The sequence below is a fragment of the Mauremys mutica genome, chromosome 15 (assembly GCF_020497125.1).
Source record: "Mauremys mutica isolate MM-2020 ecotype Southern chromosome 15, ASM2049712v1, whole genome shotgun sequence".
Lineage (NCBI taxonomy): Eukaryota > Metazoa > Chordata > Testudines > Geoemydidae > Mauremys > Mauremys mutica.
The window spans coordinates 12,850,369-12,862,573 of record NC_059086.1 but is presented as its reverse complement, the minus strand read 5'-3'; the positions used below and the strand labels follow the sequence as shown (position 1 = coordinate 12,862,573).

At 40.2% G+C, this 12,205-nt stretch overlaps 1 protein-coding gene across 1 annotated transcript in view; it reads right to left on the bottom strand.

Moving 5' to 3' along the window:
- LOC123350517 (tripartite motif-containing protein 15-like) overlaps positions 1 to 12,205 on the bottom strand; it is a 113,610-nt gene that overhangs the window by 21,315 nt on the left and 80,090 nt on the right. Inside the window, exons 14-16 of the mRNA XM_044989133.1 lie at positions 11,911 to 11,934; positions 11,274 to 11,300; positions 2,502 to 2,525 (exon numbers count right to left, since the gene is read on the bottom strand). Coding sequence (XP_044845068.1) covers positions 2,502 to 2,525; positions 11,274 to 11,300; positions 11,911 to 11,934 — 75 coding nt within the window. The remainder of the gene's footprint in view (positions 1 to 2,501; positions 2,526 to 11,273; positions 11,301 to 11,910; positions 11,935 to 12,205) is intronic.

The following is a 12,205-nucleotide window of genomic DNA, read 5'->3' as shown; positions in this document are numbered from 1 at the left end:
AATAAACCTTAGCAATTAATATCTGTTTCCCTTCTATCTATCCTTTCTCTCACTGTTCTTTTTAGCTCTCAGAAGGAAACTTAGTTTGTTTGTAGAAGTCAACACAAAATGGAGATCAATCATTTTATGTAATCCCCTCCTTAGATGGGGATATATTAATTAGGGATGTGTCTTGTGTCTTCCATATACAACCCTGGCTCTAATGAAAGCCAGCCTGAATTAAGTTTGGAAACGATGGCAATAACAGCTAACTGTTTGCTCTAGGTTTGCCACTGATGTTTTTCTTTGTAGATATATTTCATATAGCAGTGGGTCCCAGTCACATAATACAGATCCCAATCTCAAAGCCCCAGAAATTCAGTTAGGGGTAGGAAGGAGGAGATCTAGATCTGAGGTTTTAGTGTGGGCAATTATAGAGAAAGAGGACAGCAAAGAAATTCAGATCCAGCTTCATGTTTCAAACCTTACAGTTGTCTCTGGTGCCTTTCTGTCCAGTGTCATAAACTGAGATACACTGAAGGAAGCTGTGGCCAAACACCTGTGAGTTAGATATGGTTGTAAGGCCATTGCTTCAGAAACCATTTCTTGAAAGTAAATGAGCTTTCCATTTGTCACAGAGTCCGTAACCTAGTACTTTAAGAGATGGTTGAGAAGAAGTGTTGTGTGAGGTATTTCAATAATATCTTGATATCACAGGTTCATTCAACTTGTATAACTTCAGACAGTGCTTTTATGTATGTTTTATGTCCTTCATCTAGCCATGGATTAAGTATCCTGGTTGCATTTTTTAAATTCTATCATCAGCATTTGATAGGAACACAGGAATTGACAGACTGGATCAGAGATGGGTTCCATCTCGTGACCCACAGCAGATGTTTAAAGTTTAAGAAAGAAACCCTGTAGGAAGCAGCTATGGAATAAACATGTCCATAACAAAATTTTCTTCCCAACTTTATCAGTTAGCGGTTGGCTTTTGCCCTGTCTTATCTAATGTAACAGTGGATATACTTATTGATCAGTGAGTCTAAAACTTTTTCATAGTGCAGATATTCTCCCATGGACACCTCTCCATCCAACAGCAGTCAAATAACATCCATGCGACAATAACAGTAATTGCTTACATGGAAAACCAATCATAATGATGTAATTTAGTATATTTTTAGCTGTCTTCAATGGAATTTAGCATGTGGAAACAAAGAGGAGACTCAATACTATGTGGTCAGTCCAACAGCAACTGCTCCAGGAATCACTGTTTGAGAAATATTTTTATTCATGTAAGAATATAATCCTTTCCTAGAAACCAACTAAGCTTTTCCCCTCAATTGTATTTTTTGGCAGTGAGTTCTGGACTGTGATAGTGACACGTTGCATACCTCACATGAGTTCAGTTTAGCCAGAGTATCTATGCACTTTGTAGACAGACTGACCAGCTCCATATCCAAACTGCCCATTCCTCATTCTTGTGGAGAGAACTGCAACACAAAAGTGCTCTACAGCAGGCAGGGTTATGGAGTCTTCTGTACAGCATCTCTACTGCCTGTCTCCTCATGCAGGAGAAGCAGCAGTTTAACGTTATGGGCCTATTGTTCCTGCACAGGCCAGGTGGCAGCAGAGAGGTCTCATTCACCATATTTTGAGTTTGTGCATAGGGAATTTTCAATTTTCCAATCCAGAGGTTACTTAGTGGCAGCAATATACAACGTCAGGGTACAGTCTCTATTATGTGAGTAGTCCTAGTACTAGTACAACAGCTTAGTCACATGAGTAAAGAAAATAAATCTCTGAGTAACACTTTGTTTTTAGTATCTGTTATGCAAGTGTACATTTAAAGAAATGAAAGCATATGGCTGTTCCTACAATGGTGGGGCATTGCAAAAGCTTTAATTGGCTTTGTTTGTGTCTTTCTTTGATTAATTGGGATGATAATACTTGACTGCCTATGTCACAGGAGGACTGAGAAGGTTAAGTAGTTAATGTCTGTACAGTGCTTTAAACAAATAAAATCCCACAAAAAATGTCAAAAATGTTATTTTTGCAAAGAGCATATATATATATGAACTAGCTGGAAACCCATGCTGTCACTGTCACACAAATGTAATTCAATGGCTGAAAACTTAAAAACTGGATGGAAACAGATCATGATCCCAGTGATGATTGAACCTGGTGATATTGTAAACAAAAAGAGCTCTCTCAACCATACATGTAGCTGTTTCCATCACATCACACTGATTCAACAGATATTCTAGGCTTCAGAATGATACACAGGCAGAGCGACAATTCTGGAATTTTCTTATATATGTAGAAAACAAGAGACAGTATTCTTCTAAAAAAAAAATAAAAACCCAAGACTTTCCTTCCCTTGACCACTGTTTGACCCCTTATGGTCTTTGAGAAACCCTACTGGTTTTAGCTTCCCTAACTTCTAAAGGATTTAGTTTTCCTAAGCAAGAAATAAAACAAACCCATTCTTGTGGTATATGTAGTAATCAATAGAAACATACCCTTGGCTGGATCAGTTGTCTCTGCTAAGACAAAAAAACAATATTATATACATTTTTAAAGTATAGAATCATAGAATATCAGGGTTGGAAAAGGACCTCAGGATGTCATCTAGTCCAACGCCCTGCTCAAAGCAGGACCAACCCCAACTAAATCATCCCAGCCAGGGCTTTGTCAAGCCAGGCCTTAAAAACCTCTAAGGATGGAGATTCCACCACCTTTCTAGGTAACCCATTCCAGTACTTCACCACCCTCCTAGTGAAATAGTGTTTCCTAATATCCAACCTAGACCTCCCCCACTGCAACTTGAGACCATTGCTCCTTGTTCTGTCATCTGCCACCACTAAGAACAGCCCAGCTCCATCCTCTTTGGACCTCCCCTTCAGGTAGTTGAAGGCTGCCATCAAATCCCTCCTCACTCTTCTCTTCTGCAGACTAAACAGTCCCAGTTTCCTCAGCCTCTCCTCATAAGTAATAAGCCCCAACCTCCTGATCATTTTGATTGCCCTCCGCTGGACTTACATTTTCATTTAATTATTTACTCTTAAACATCATAGTAAAACTTTATAGAAAACTTTTGAATTATGTAATTATATTACTGATTATTCAAATCTTTGAGAGAAATAGATGTGATAGGAGAGTGGGGATTCCATTATAAATTAGAATTAGTATTAGAGTTGTGACTGAACCAAAACAGGTGGTGTTTGAAATCTGAACCCTGAGATAGATCCATATATTGAAAATGGGCTCATCGTGATAATAACATGGACAAAGATCCTGATTCCAAGCCCAAAGAAACTACAGCATATACATTCTTTTAAAAAATTGCCTTTCAACTGGAAATTTGAGATACTTAGAAGACAGAAATACTTGACATGTTTTCTAAGCTTCATCAACCAGATACTTTTGGTGGAAGAAGATTACAAACTCTGCCGACCTAACAATTGTAGACTTTAAGCATTTTAAACTAAAGAGGTCAAGACAGTCACTGAGTATTATTATTGTTTATTTGTATAACACTAACATCTAGAACAATGCAATCAATGCCCTACTGTGCAAGACACTCCCTATACAGATAGTAACGGGAAGTCTTTGCCCTTAGAGCTCCCAGTCTCCATAAACAAGGCAGACACAGGGTGGGAAAATGAAAGGACTATTACTCTCATTTCATAGGTGTCAGTAAATTGTCAGCTCTCCCATCAACTATCACTGAATTAAGTGGGAGTGGAGGACACTCAGTCTCTCACAGGGTCAGGTCCAAAGAATGACTCCTCTTTTTTCAAAGAAAGAATTTGGTAAGATATCATATACTGCAAGGGTCATCTAGTCTAACCCCCTGCCAAGATGCAAAATTCGTTGTGTCTAAACCATCCAAGACATAACTAAATCATCCCAGCTACCCAGCGTCTTTTTGAAAAACCTCCAATGAAGGAGCTTCCACAATGTCCTTAGGCAGCCTGTTCCATTGTCCTACTGTTCTTACAACAAGCCTTCACATCTAAGAAGAAAAACTCAAAAAAAGTAGACCTGTTCGATCATAAATGTTATTCCTTAGAGGGCCTGCAACTCAGGATTGCAATCCAGTAGGCACTCCTGAGTCAATATGGCTACACAAGCTGGGGAACATTGCTAAGTTCTAGGACAAATTATTGAAAGATTGCAAGCAATCCCTTCTTTGTGCCTTCCCTTCAATTCCTTTGCTCCCCAGAGTCATATCCAAAATAAAAAAGGACCATGATTGTTTCATCCTTATAGCACTGGTGTGGTTCCTTCAATACTGGTACTCAACTCTGCTGATTCTGTTGACAGAGCATTCTCTACCCTTCCCATTGAATTCAAACTCAATAATGAAACAAAATAAATTGTTCCAAAGCGTGGGGTGGGGGAGGGAAAGAAAAAGAAAAGACAAAGAAAAACAGAAACCTAACACTATGTTATATAAGAAACTACCTAACAACAAACAATAATTAACCACAATTATTTACAATGAGTGATGAAGGCACTTGAATAAACATGTGTGAAATCACTTCATGAAACATCACTGGCAGTAAGAAGGAACTGAGGGGGTCTGTAAACGGGTCGACTCACCCCTGCGGCGCCTCCTGCTGGTTGCGCTCTGTATTTAGCTCAGTCCAGCCCTGGAGCACCCTCTGCAAGCCAGTGATCCACCTGTTCGTAGGCCCCCGTGTCCCTCCCTGGACCCGGTGCCCTTTTACATGGGGTGCTGCCCCCCCTAGCAGTAACCCCTTTCTCTCTGGGTCTCCCTTTCTGTCTCAGGGAACCCCCACCCTCTATCCCTACCTTGCCTCAGTATTTGGCTACTGCCAGTCATTGTCTAGCCCCACGCTCTGGGGCAGACTGCAGTCTCAGCCTACTCATCACAGGCAAAGTTGGGTTTGGCCTGCTGCTTTGTCCTACCCCTGGGTTGCCCTCTGCAACCCCCAGTACCTATTGGTCCACTGCTAGGCCGCAGCCTGGGGCTTTCTAGGCTGGAGCTCCCCGGCTCCTCAGCCTTCCCCAGCCCTGCTGCACTCAGGTATCTAGTCTCAAGCCCTAAGCAGCCAGGCCCATCTCTCTCTCTATAGCCAGAGAGAGACTCTCTGGCTTCCCTGCCTTCTTATAAGGCCCTGTTGCTCTGTTTGGGGCATGGCCCCCAGCTGCAGCCACTTCCCCAATCAGCCTAGCCTGAAGGCTGTCTTCTCAAGCCCTGCCAGGCCACTTTTTAAACCCCTTCGGGCAGGAGCAGGGTCCACCCTGCTACAGGGTCCAAGGTGGCTCTGGCCTTTTATATGCGCACACAGTAGCACATAGTAACAGAGGGTGCTCAAGCCACCCTGACAGGTACCACTGAGGGGAAACAATCTCCAGCATCTCTGCACGAGGTGCGCATACACGTACAGTAGAATAAACATGTGCAATCACTCAAAGAAGAATCCACTTTTTTTAAATTAATAGATTCATAGAAACTGGCTAGATGGTCGAGCTCAACAGGTAGTGATCAATGGTTCCATGTCTAGTTGGCAGCTGGTATCAAGTGGAGTGCCCCAAGGGTTGGTGCTGGGGCCGCTTTTGTTCAATATCTTCATTAACGATCTGGAGGATGGTGTGGACTGCACCCTTAGCAAGTTTGCAGATGACACTAAACTGGGAGGAGTGGTTGATACGCTGGAGGGTAGGGATAGGATACAGAGGGACCTAGACAAATTAGAGGATTGGTCCAAAAGAAATATGATGAGGTTCAACAAGGACAAGTGCAGAGTCCTGCACTTAGGATGGAAGAATCCCATGCACTGCTACAGACTAGGGACCGAATAGCTGGGCAGCAGTTCTGCAGAAAAGGACCTAGGGGTTATGGTGGACGAAAAGCTGAATATGAGTCAGTGTGCCCTTGTTGTCAAGAAAGCTAATGGCATTTTGGGTTGTATAAGTAGGGGCATTTCCAGCAGATCGAGGGATGTGATCATTCCCCTCTATTCAGAACTGGTGAGGCCTCATTTGGAGTACTGTGTCCAGTTTTGGGCCCCACACTACAAGAAGGATGTGGATAAATTGCAGAGAGTCCAGCGGAGGGCAACAAAAATGATTAGGGGGCTGGAGCACATGACTTATGAGGAGAGGCTGAGGGAACTGGGATTGTTTAGCCTGCAGAAGAGAAGAATGAGGGGGGATTTGACAGCTGCTTTCAACTACCTGAAAGGGGGTTCCAAAGAGGATGGATCTAGACTGTTCACAGTGGTAGACGATGACAGAACAAGGAGTAATGGTCTCAAGTTGCAGAGGGGGAGGTTTAGGTTGGACATTAGGAAAAACTTTTTCACTAGTAGGGTGGTGAAGAACTGGAATGGGTTACCTAGGGAGGTGGTGGAATCTCCTTCCTTAGAGGTTTTTAAGGTCAGGCTTGACAAAGCCCTGGCTGGGATGATTTAGTTGGGTTTGGTCCTGCTTTGAGCAGGGGGTTGGACTAGATGACCTCCTGAGGTCCCTTCCAACCCTGAGATTCTATGATTCTATGAATCTAAAGCCAGAAGAGACCTGTATAACAACAAAGGCCATATAAGTTCCCAGAAATAATTCCTAGAGCAGATCATTTAGAAAAACATCCAATCTTCATTTAAAAATTGTCAGTTATTGAGAATCTCTCATGACCATTGGTAAATTGTTGCAATGGTTCATTACCCTCACTGTAAAAATGTATGCCTTATTTCCAGCCTGAATTTCCCTACCTTCAACTTCCAGCCATTGGATCATGTTACACCTTACTCTGCTAGATTGAAGAGCCCATTATTAAATATTTATTTTCCATGTAGCTACTTACAGAAAATCAAGCCACCCCTTAACCTTTGCTTTGTTAAGCCAAATAGACTGAGCTCCTTTTTGGGGGGTTCTTGATAAGTCCCCAATCCTGTAAATAAATGCACATGTGCAGGTGTTTGACTGACTGGATCCTCAGTGATGTCAGTGGGGATTTGTGTAGACAAAAGTGTCCACCTTCACAGACCCACTTGTAAGACTGGGGTATAAGATTATAGAAGTATAAGATCATACTGAATGCATTAGAATAAGTTTTAGGCATTTTTTTTTACTCCTGTAATGTCATCCACTACCCCAAAATAAGGAGAATTAAGCCCTTCCAATTAAATAGTTTAGTCATAATTTACTCATCTAGAGTTGAAATTAATCAATATTATTACTATTATTGATATTAACATTAAGATTAAAATTTAGTTATCTAAATAACAGTAGTTAGGTCTAATTCTTCTCTCACATACTCCTGTTTTATATTGATGTAACTAGTGACTTCTAATCAGCTGTTCTCTGTGACAGATATCAGGAACACAACTGTGAATAGAGTGCCAGTCAGGATTTACAGGCCTGTATAGATTTCAAGTTGACACTATTTCGTCATCTGACTTCTGGACAAGTTGGATCTCTTGATTCCCACACCTGCACACTTTCCTATGAGCTGTAGGCATTTTAATGGGTGAAACAGTCAAAGGAAGAAGATGATTTTTACTAGAACCTGAATTTCCATGCCTTGTAATGGAATGTTCAACTGTATAACACTATTCAGCCAGTAATTGGCATGGTGTGCAAAATACCTTATTTAAACTAACCTGAGCCATACCTGGCAGAATGTGAAAGGATCTTATGATGAACACAAGTGGTGTGCACATGGGTCAGAAGGAAGACATGTGGCCAGTCCAAATCTGGCACTGGACATGACATGTGTCAGAAATAAACTAGTGGCAGAGGAAACACAACCAAGGGAAAACAGACAGTTGCAAAAAGAAGGAACAAGAAGAAAGGTTGCACGATCTCATCAACATGCCACACTACAATGACAGAGAGAACTGAAGCTTTTTGACAAACCTTCACAATGGACAGACTGGAACAAATATTTACATCATTTTGAATTATAAACAAGCTTAATAAAGGAATGGAAGAAAAAGAATTCAGCAACCATATGATATGTGATTGAGACCAACAGTGGAGAGTTCAAAAGAAGATATTGACATCTACAGTTTGTTCCTCAAAAAAGAAAAATCAACACAGGAAACTCTACAGATGGTGAAGACAGAACATGAAGAAGATCCCACAGACACTAATGGACAGACAGATGACCAAGCTGCTATGCATTCTGCGTGTATAATTAGAAAACCGGTATGATTCAGAGACACTTAACAGACTGATACATAGTGAATTTTAAAAATAGCGAGAAAGAGTAATTCTGTAAATGGCAGGAATGTTGAACTTCAAGGGGGAGATGTACCTTTCAGCAACTAGGTGGTACTGTAAGTAAATTAACTTATTTAAGCTAACTTCCCCAATACCCGGCAGAACATTAAAAGATCTTATGATGACCACATCTGGTGTGTACCTTGTGTGACAGACCCAAACTGGTGGGGTAGAGGGCAAATAAAACTACTCATCCAGTGACCAGTATATGTTCCCTGAGTGACCAGAGCAGGGGCTGCACTAGAGTAATCAGGAACCTACTAGAACCAATTAAGGCAGACAGGCTGATTAGAACGCCTGCAGCCAATCAAGGCAGGCTAATCAAGGCATGGGTTTAAAAAGGAGCTCACTCCAGTCAGGCAAGAGGGAGCCAGAGGAGAGGAAGTGCATGTGAGGAGCTGGGAGCAAGAGGTGCAAGGAGCTGAGAGTGAGAGAGTGTGCTGCTGGAGGACTAAGGAGTATAAGCATTATACAACTCTAGTATTCTATGATTCTATGAAAAGCTGACCTCAGGGCTAATAAGAACATTTAGAAAACAACATAGATACACAGGTGAATTGTCACAGTCTTCTCAGTCAAAAGAAAGAGTAATAACAGAAAAAAAATTAAAAATCTGCTTTGTTCATAGAAAAAGTCTTGGCATTTTCCACCCAAAAGGTGGCTGTTTCACTAAGTTATCAGCATTTGAAAATAGGTCCCATTTTTCACCACTCTGTGTATTGGTCACTCCTGTGCTGGCTGTGATCTGAAATAGCATTACTATGTAGTGGTCTACTTCAACCTTTGTGCTGGGTGAGTGTAAATACTCAGAATTTAAGGTTTTGGCCTCCAAAAGAATATATTTTATACATATTCATTTTTTATTTTAATATTTTTCACTGGGAAATCCAATAACAGAGGTGTATGTATTAAATATCCTACTAAAGTATTCCATACCTAATCAGAAAAAAAAAAGCCCTCCAAAATCAGAACCTAAGGTCAGCACCTGCTCTCACTTATATAAGTTTAAATACAGATTAGGTCTATTGACTTCCACAGAGTTATATCTAAAATAGATATTTTTTTTCTGAAATAAACACTGAAAATTTGGGCTTTTTTTTTTTTGGTCCAACTCAGCCATCTTTTTGACAGTTGGAAGCAAAGTTACAGAATCTGCCCTGAGTTGGAGTTGTGTGTTTCCAGAAAAAAAGTTTTGCAGTTAATGGAATAATTCTATATTTGAACTTGCATAAATGAACTCAGAAGCTGGTCCAAGATTTTGGATTCTGAGTTATATATTTATTATTATACATATGTATGAGGTTGTCAATTGGAGTTTTCCTTGAGTTAATGCAGCAGGGACACCCTCTTACTGAAGAAATAAATATTGCTCCTATTCCATTATTATTGGTGACATTTTAATGACACAATATTTACAAATATTTCAGAGCTGTGGTTCTCACAGCAACTGTACCTCTACACCTTGCCCCTAGTAAATACTAGAAAATATTATTGTAGAGGGAGCTGCTATGGAAACTTATATTTAGGTTGCCTAATTCTATTATAAAATACTAGACCAACAACCTTCTCAGCCATAGTGTGGCAGCCATGATGGGCCTAGTAAGAAAGGTGGAAGAACTCGACAGAGGATTCAGTGATTCTGGATATTTGAAAGGAGATCCAGTAGCAATCCATTTAAGACACAATACTAAACCGTGCAGTGTACAAACACCCCTACTAGAAAGAACTTGGAAAAAACTAGCTGTAGATTTATGGAGATTCAGAGGACATCATTACCTGGTCATTGTGGACTATTTATCCAAGTATCTACAGATAATGTTCTTTAAAGATACAGCATGTGGTAGCATTATCGAGAAAATGAAGTGCACTTTTGCTTACTATGGTATTCCAGAACAACCAGTGTTGAAAAATGGACAACAATTCACAGCAGCAGAATTGAAGTCATTGTGAATGAAATATGATTTTGATCATATTACTAGCAGCCCACATTACCCACAAGTGAATGGAGAACCTGAGAGAGTTGTACAGAGACAGTCAAGAAAATCCTACAAAAGGAAGAACCATTCTTTGGTCTTCTGAGCTACAGATCAACTCCAATAGCAGCCAGAGGTTATAGTCCAGCAAGAATAATCAACACAGGAAACGCTACAGATTGTAAAGAAAGAACAAAAAGAAGACTCAAGGACTCTAGATTTCCCCCAGAGCCACTCATTGCAACTAGTATGATTCAGAGAAACTTAAGAAACTGACGCATAGGGAAATTCAAAGATAGAGAGACAGTGTAAATTCTATAAATGTTAGGAATATAGACTGTAAAAGGGGAGATGTAATGAAAAGTAACTATATCATACTTTTCAGAGACTAGATGGCACTGTGTTTAGAATACTTTATTTAAGCTAATCACCCTCATACCTGACAGAGCATTAAACAACCTTATGATGTACTGATGTGTACCTCTCTAAGAAGGAAGACCTGTAGATATGGAAGCATGACAGTCCTGTCTGGAACAGTTTCAGTGACTGGGAAGATAATGCAAAGCCATGATAGTTGCATGTGCATCATTCCAATACTGAACTGAAATGTTTAGCTGAATAACTTACTCCACCAACTTGGTACATGATTTTCAGAAGCTCATAACTAGCAATAGTCCAAACCAACCTCTTCCACAGCAAAACTGAGCAAAACTCATCAACCAGGAGAGTTGCTGCACAAAATTTGAAAACTAACAAAAGTTAACCACAGACCTACTAAGAACATTCAGAAAAAAAAATTACATACAGAGGTGAATTGTCACAGACTTCTCAGTCAAAAGAAAGAGTGAGAAAAGAAAAAAAGTAGAAAATAAATCTGCTTTGGTCATAGAAAAAGACCTGGCATTTTCCACCCAAAAGGTGGCTATTTCACAAAGTTATCAGCATTTGAAAATAGGTCCCATTTTCCACCATTCTGTGTATTGGTCACTCCTGTGCTGGCTGTGATCTGAAATAGGATTACTATGTAGTGGTCTACTTCATTAACTGAGAAGACATTCTTCTTACCGATTTGAGTTCTCAGTTCACCATGTTCTGAAAGAGAGACATAAAAAATGATCAGAAAAGATTAATTCATGTGCGACGTTTCTGGTTCCTCAAAGACCTTCTTGCCCAGGCCTTTCTAAGGGTTCCATCCAATTCCCAGTGAAGTCAATAGAAGCCATTACCCAATCACCTCAATCTTTCCAAAGACTCTTCAGTATCATAGGACACATAGAGAACCCCCTTCCACTCTGGAGATTCCCAACATAAACTGGAATTTCCCCAGCTCTCTAAATATTATTGAAATGGGGATGTTGTTGTATATTAGGCCATATTAATCCCATGTTTTAGAGATACTGACAAATCTGTTTTGAGTGTGTGTGTTTGTTTGTGTGTTTGAATACTAAGCCCCATCTACAATTACCAACAAAATAACGCAAGATTCTTTGAAAACTAGCAACTCGGTTTAACATTTTTAATTCATTTGAGGTTGACCTTGATTAAAAAAATCCCACACATATTTAAATTTCCTATTTTTCAGTAACAACTTTCTGTAATTGGGGCCTGAAATAGCCAAGTACTCATTCATCTCTTTTCTATCAATATTGCTGAGCGAGTGTGACCACGTATGATGTGGGAGATGGCATGTAGGAAATATTACCTGGTTCTGAAGGTTTTGCTTTTTCTAAAAAAGGAAAGTAAACAGAAAATATTTCTCAATCATTAACTTGCTTTTTCTTCTTTTGCCAGTGCTGCACAAGGGCAGCCTTGTGAAAACACACGCACATGCACACACACAGAGCCAAATCACTGTCCCATTGATTTCCATGCCAAGCTCTTCTTGACTTCAGTGATAGCAGGATCTGGTCCATACTCTACTGATTGAAAGAATCCCCACAAATCTCATTCCTCAGCTGAAAATATAAACTTGTTTCTCTGATTTAGTCTTTCTGCTC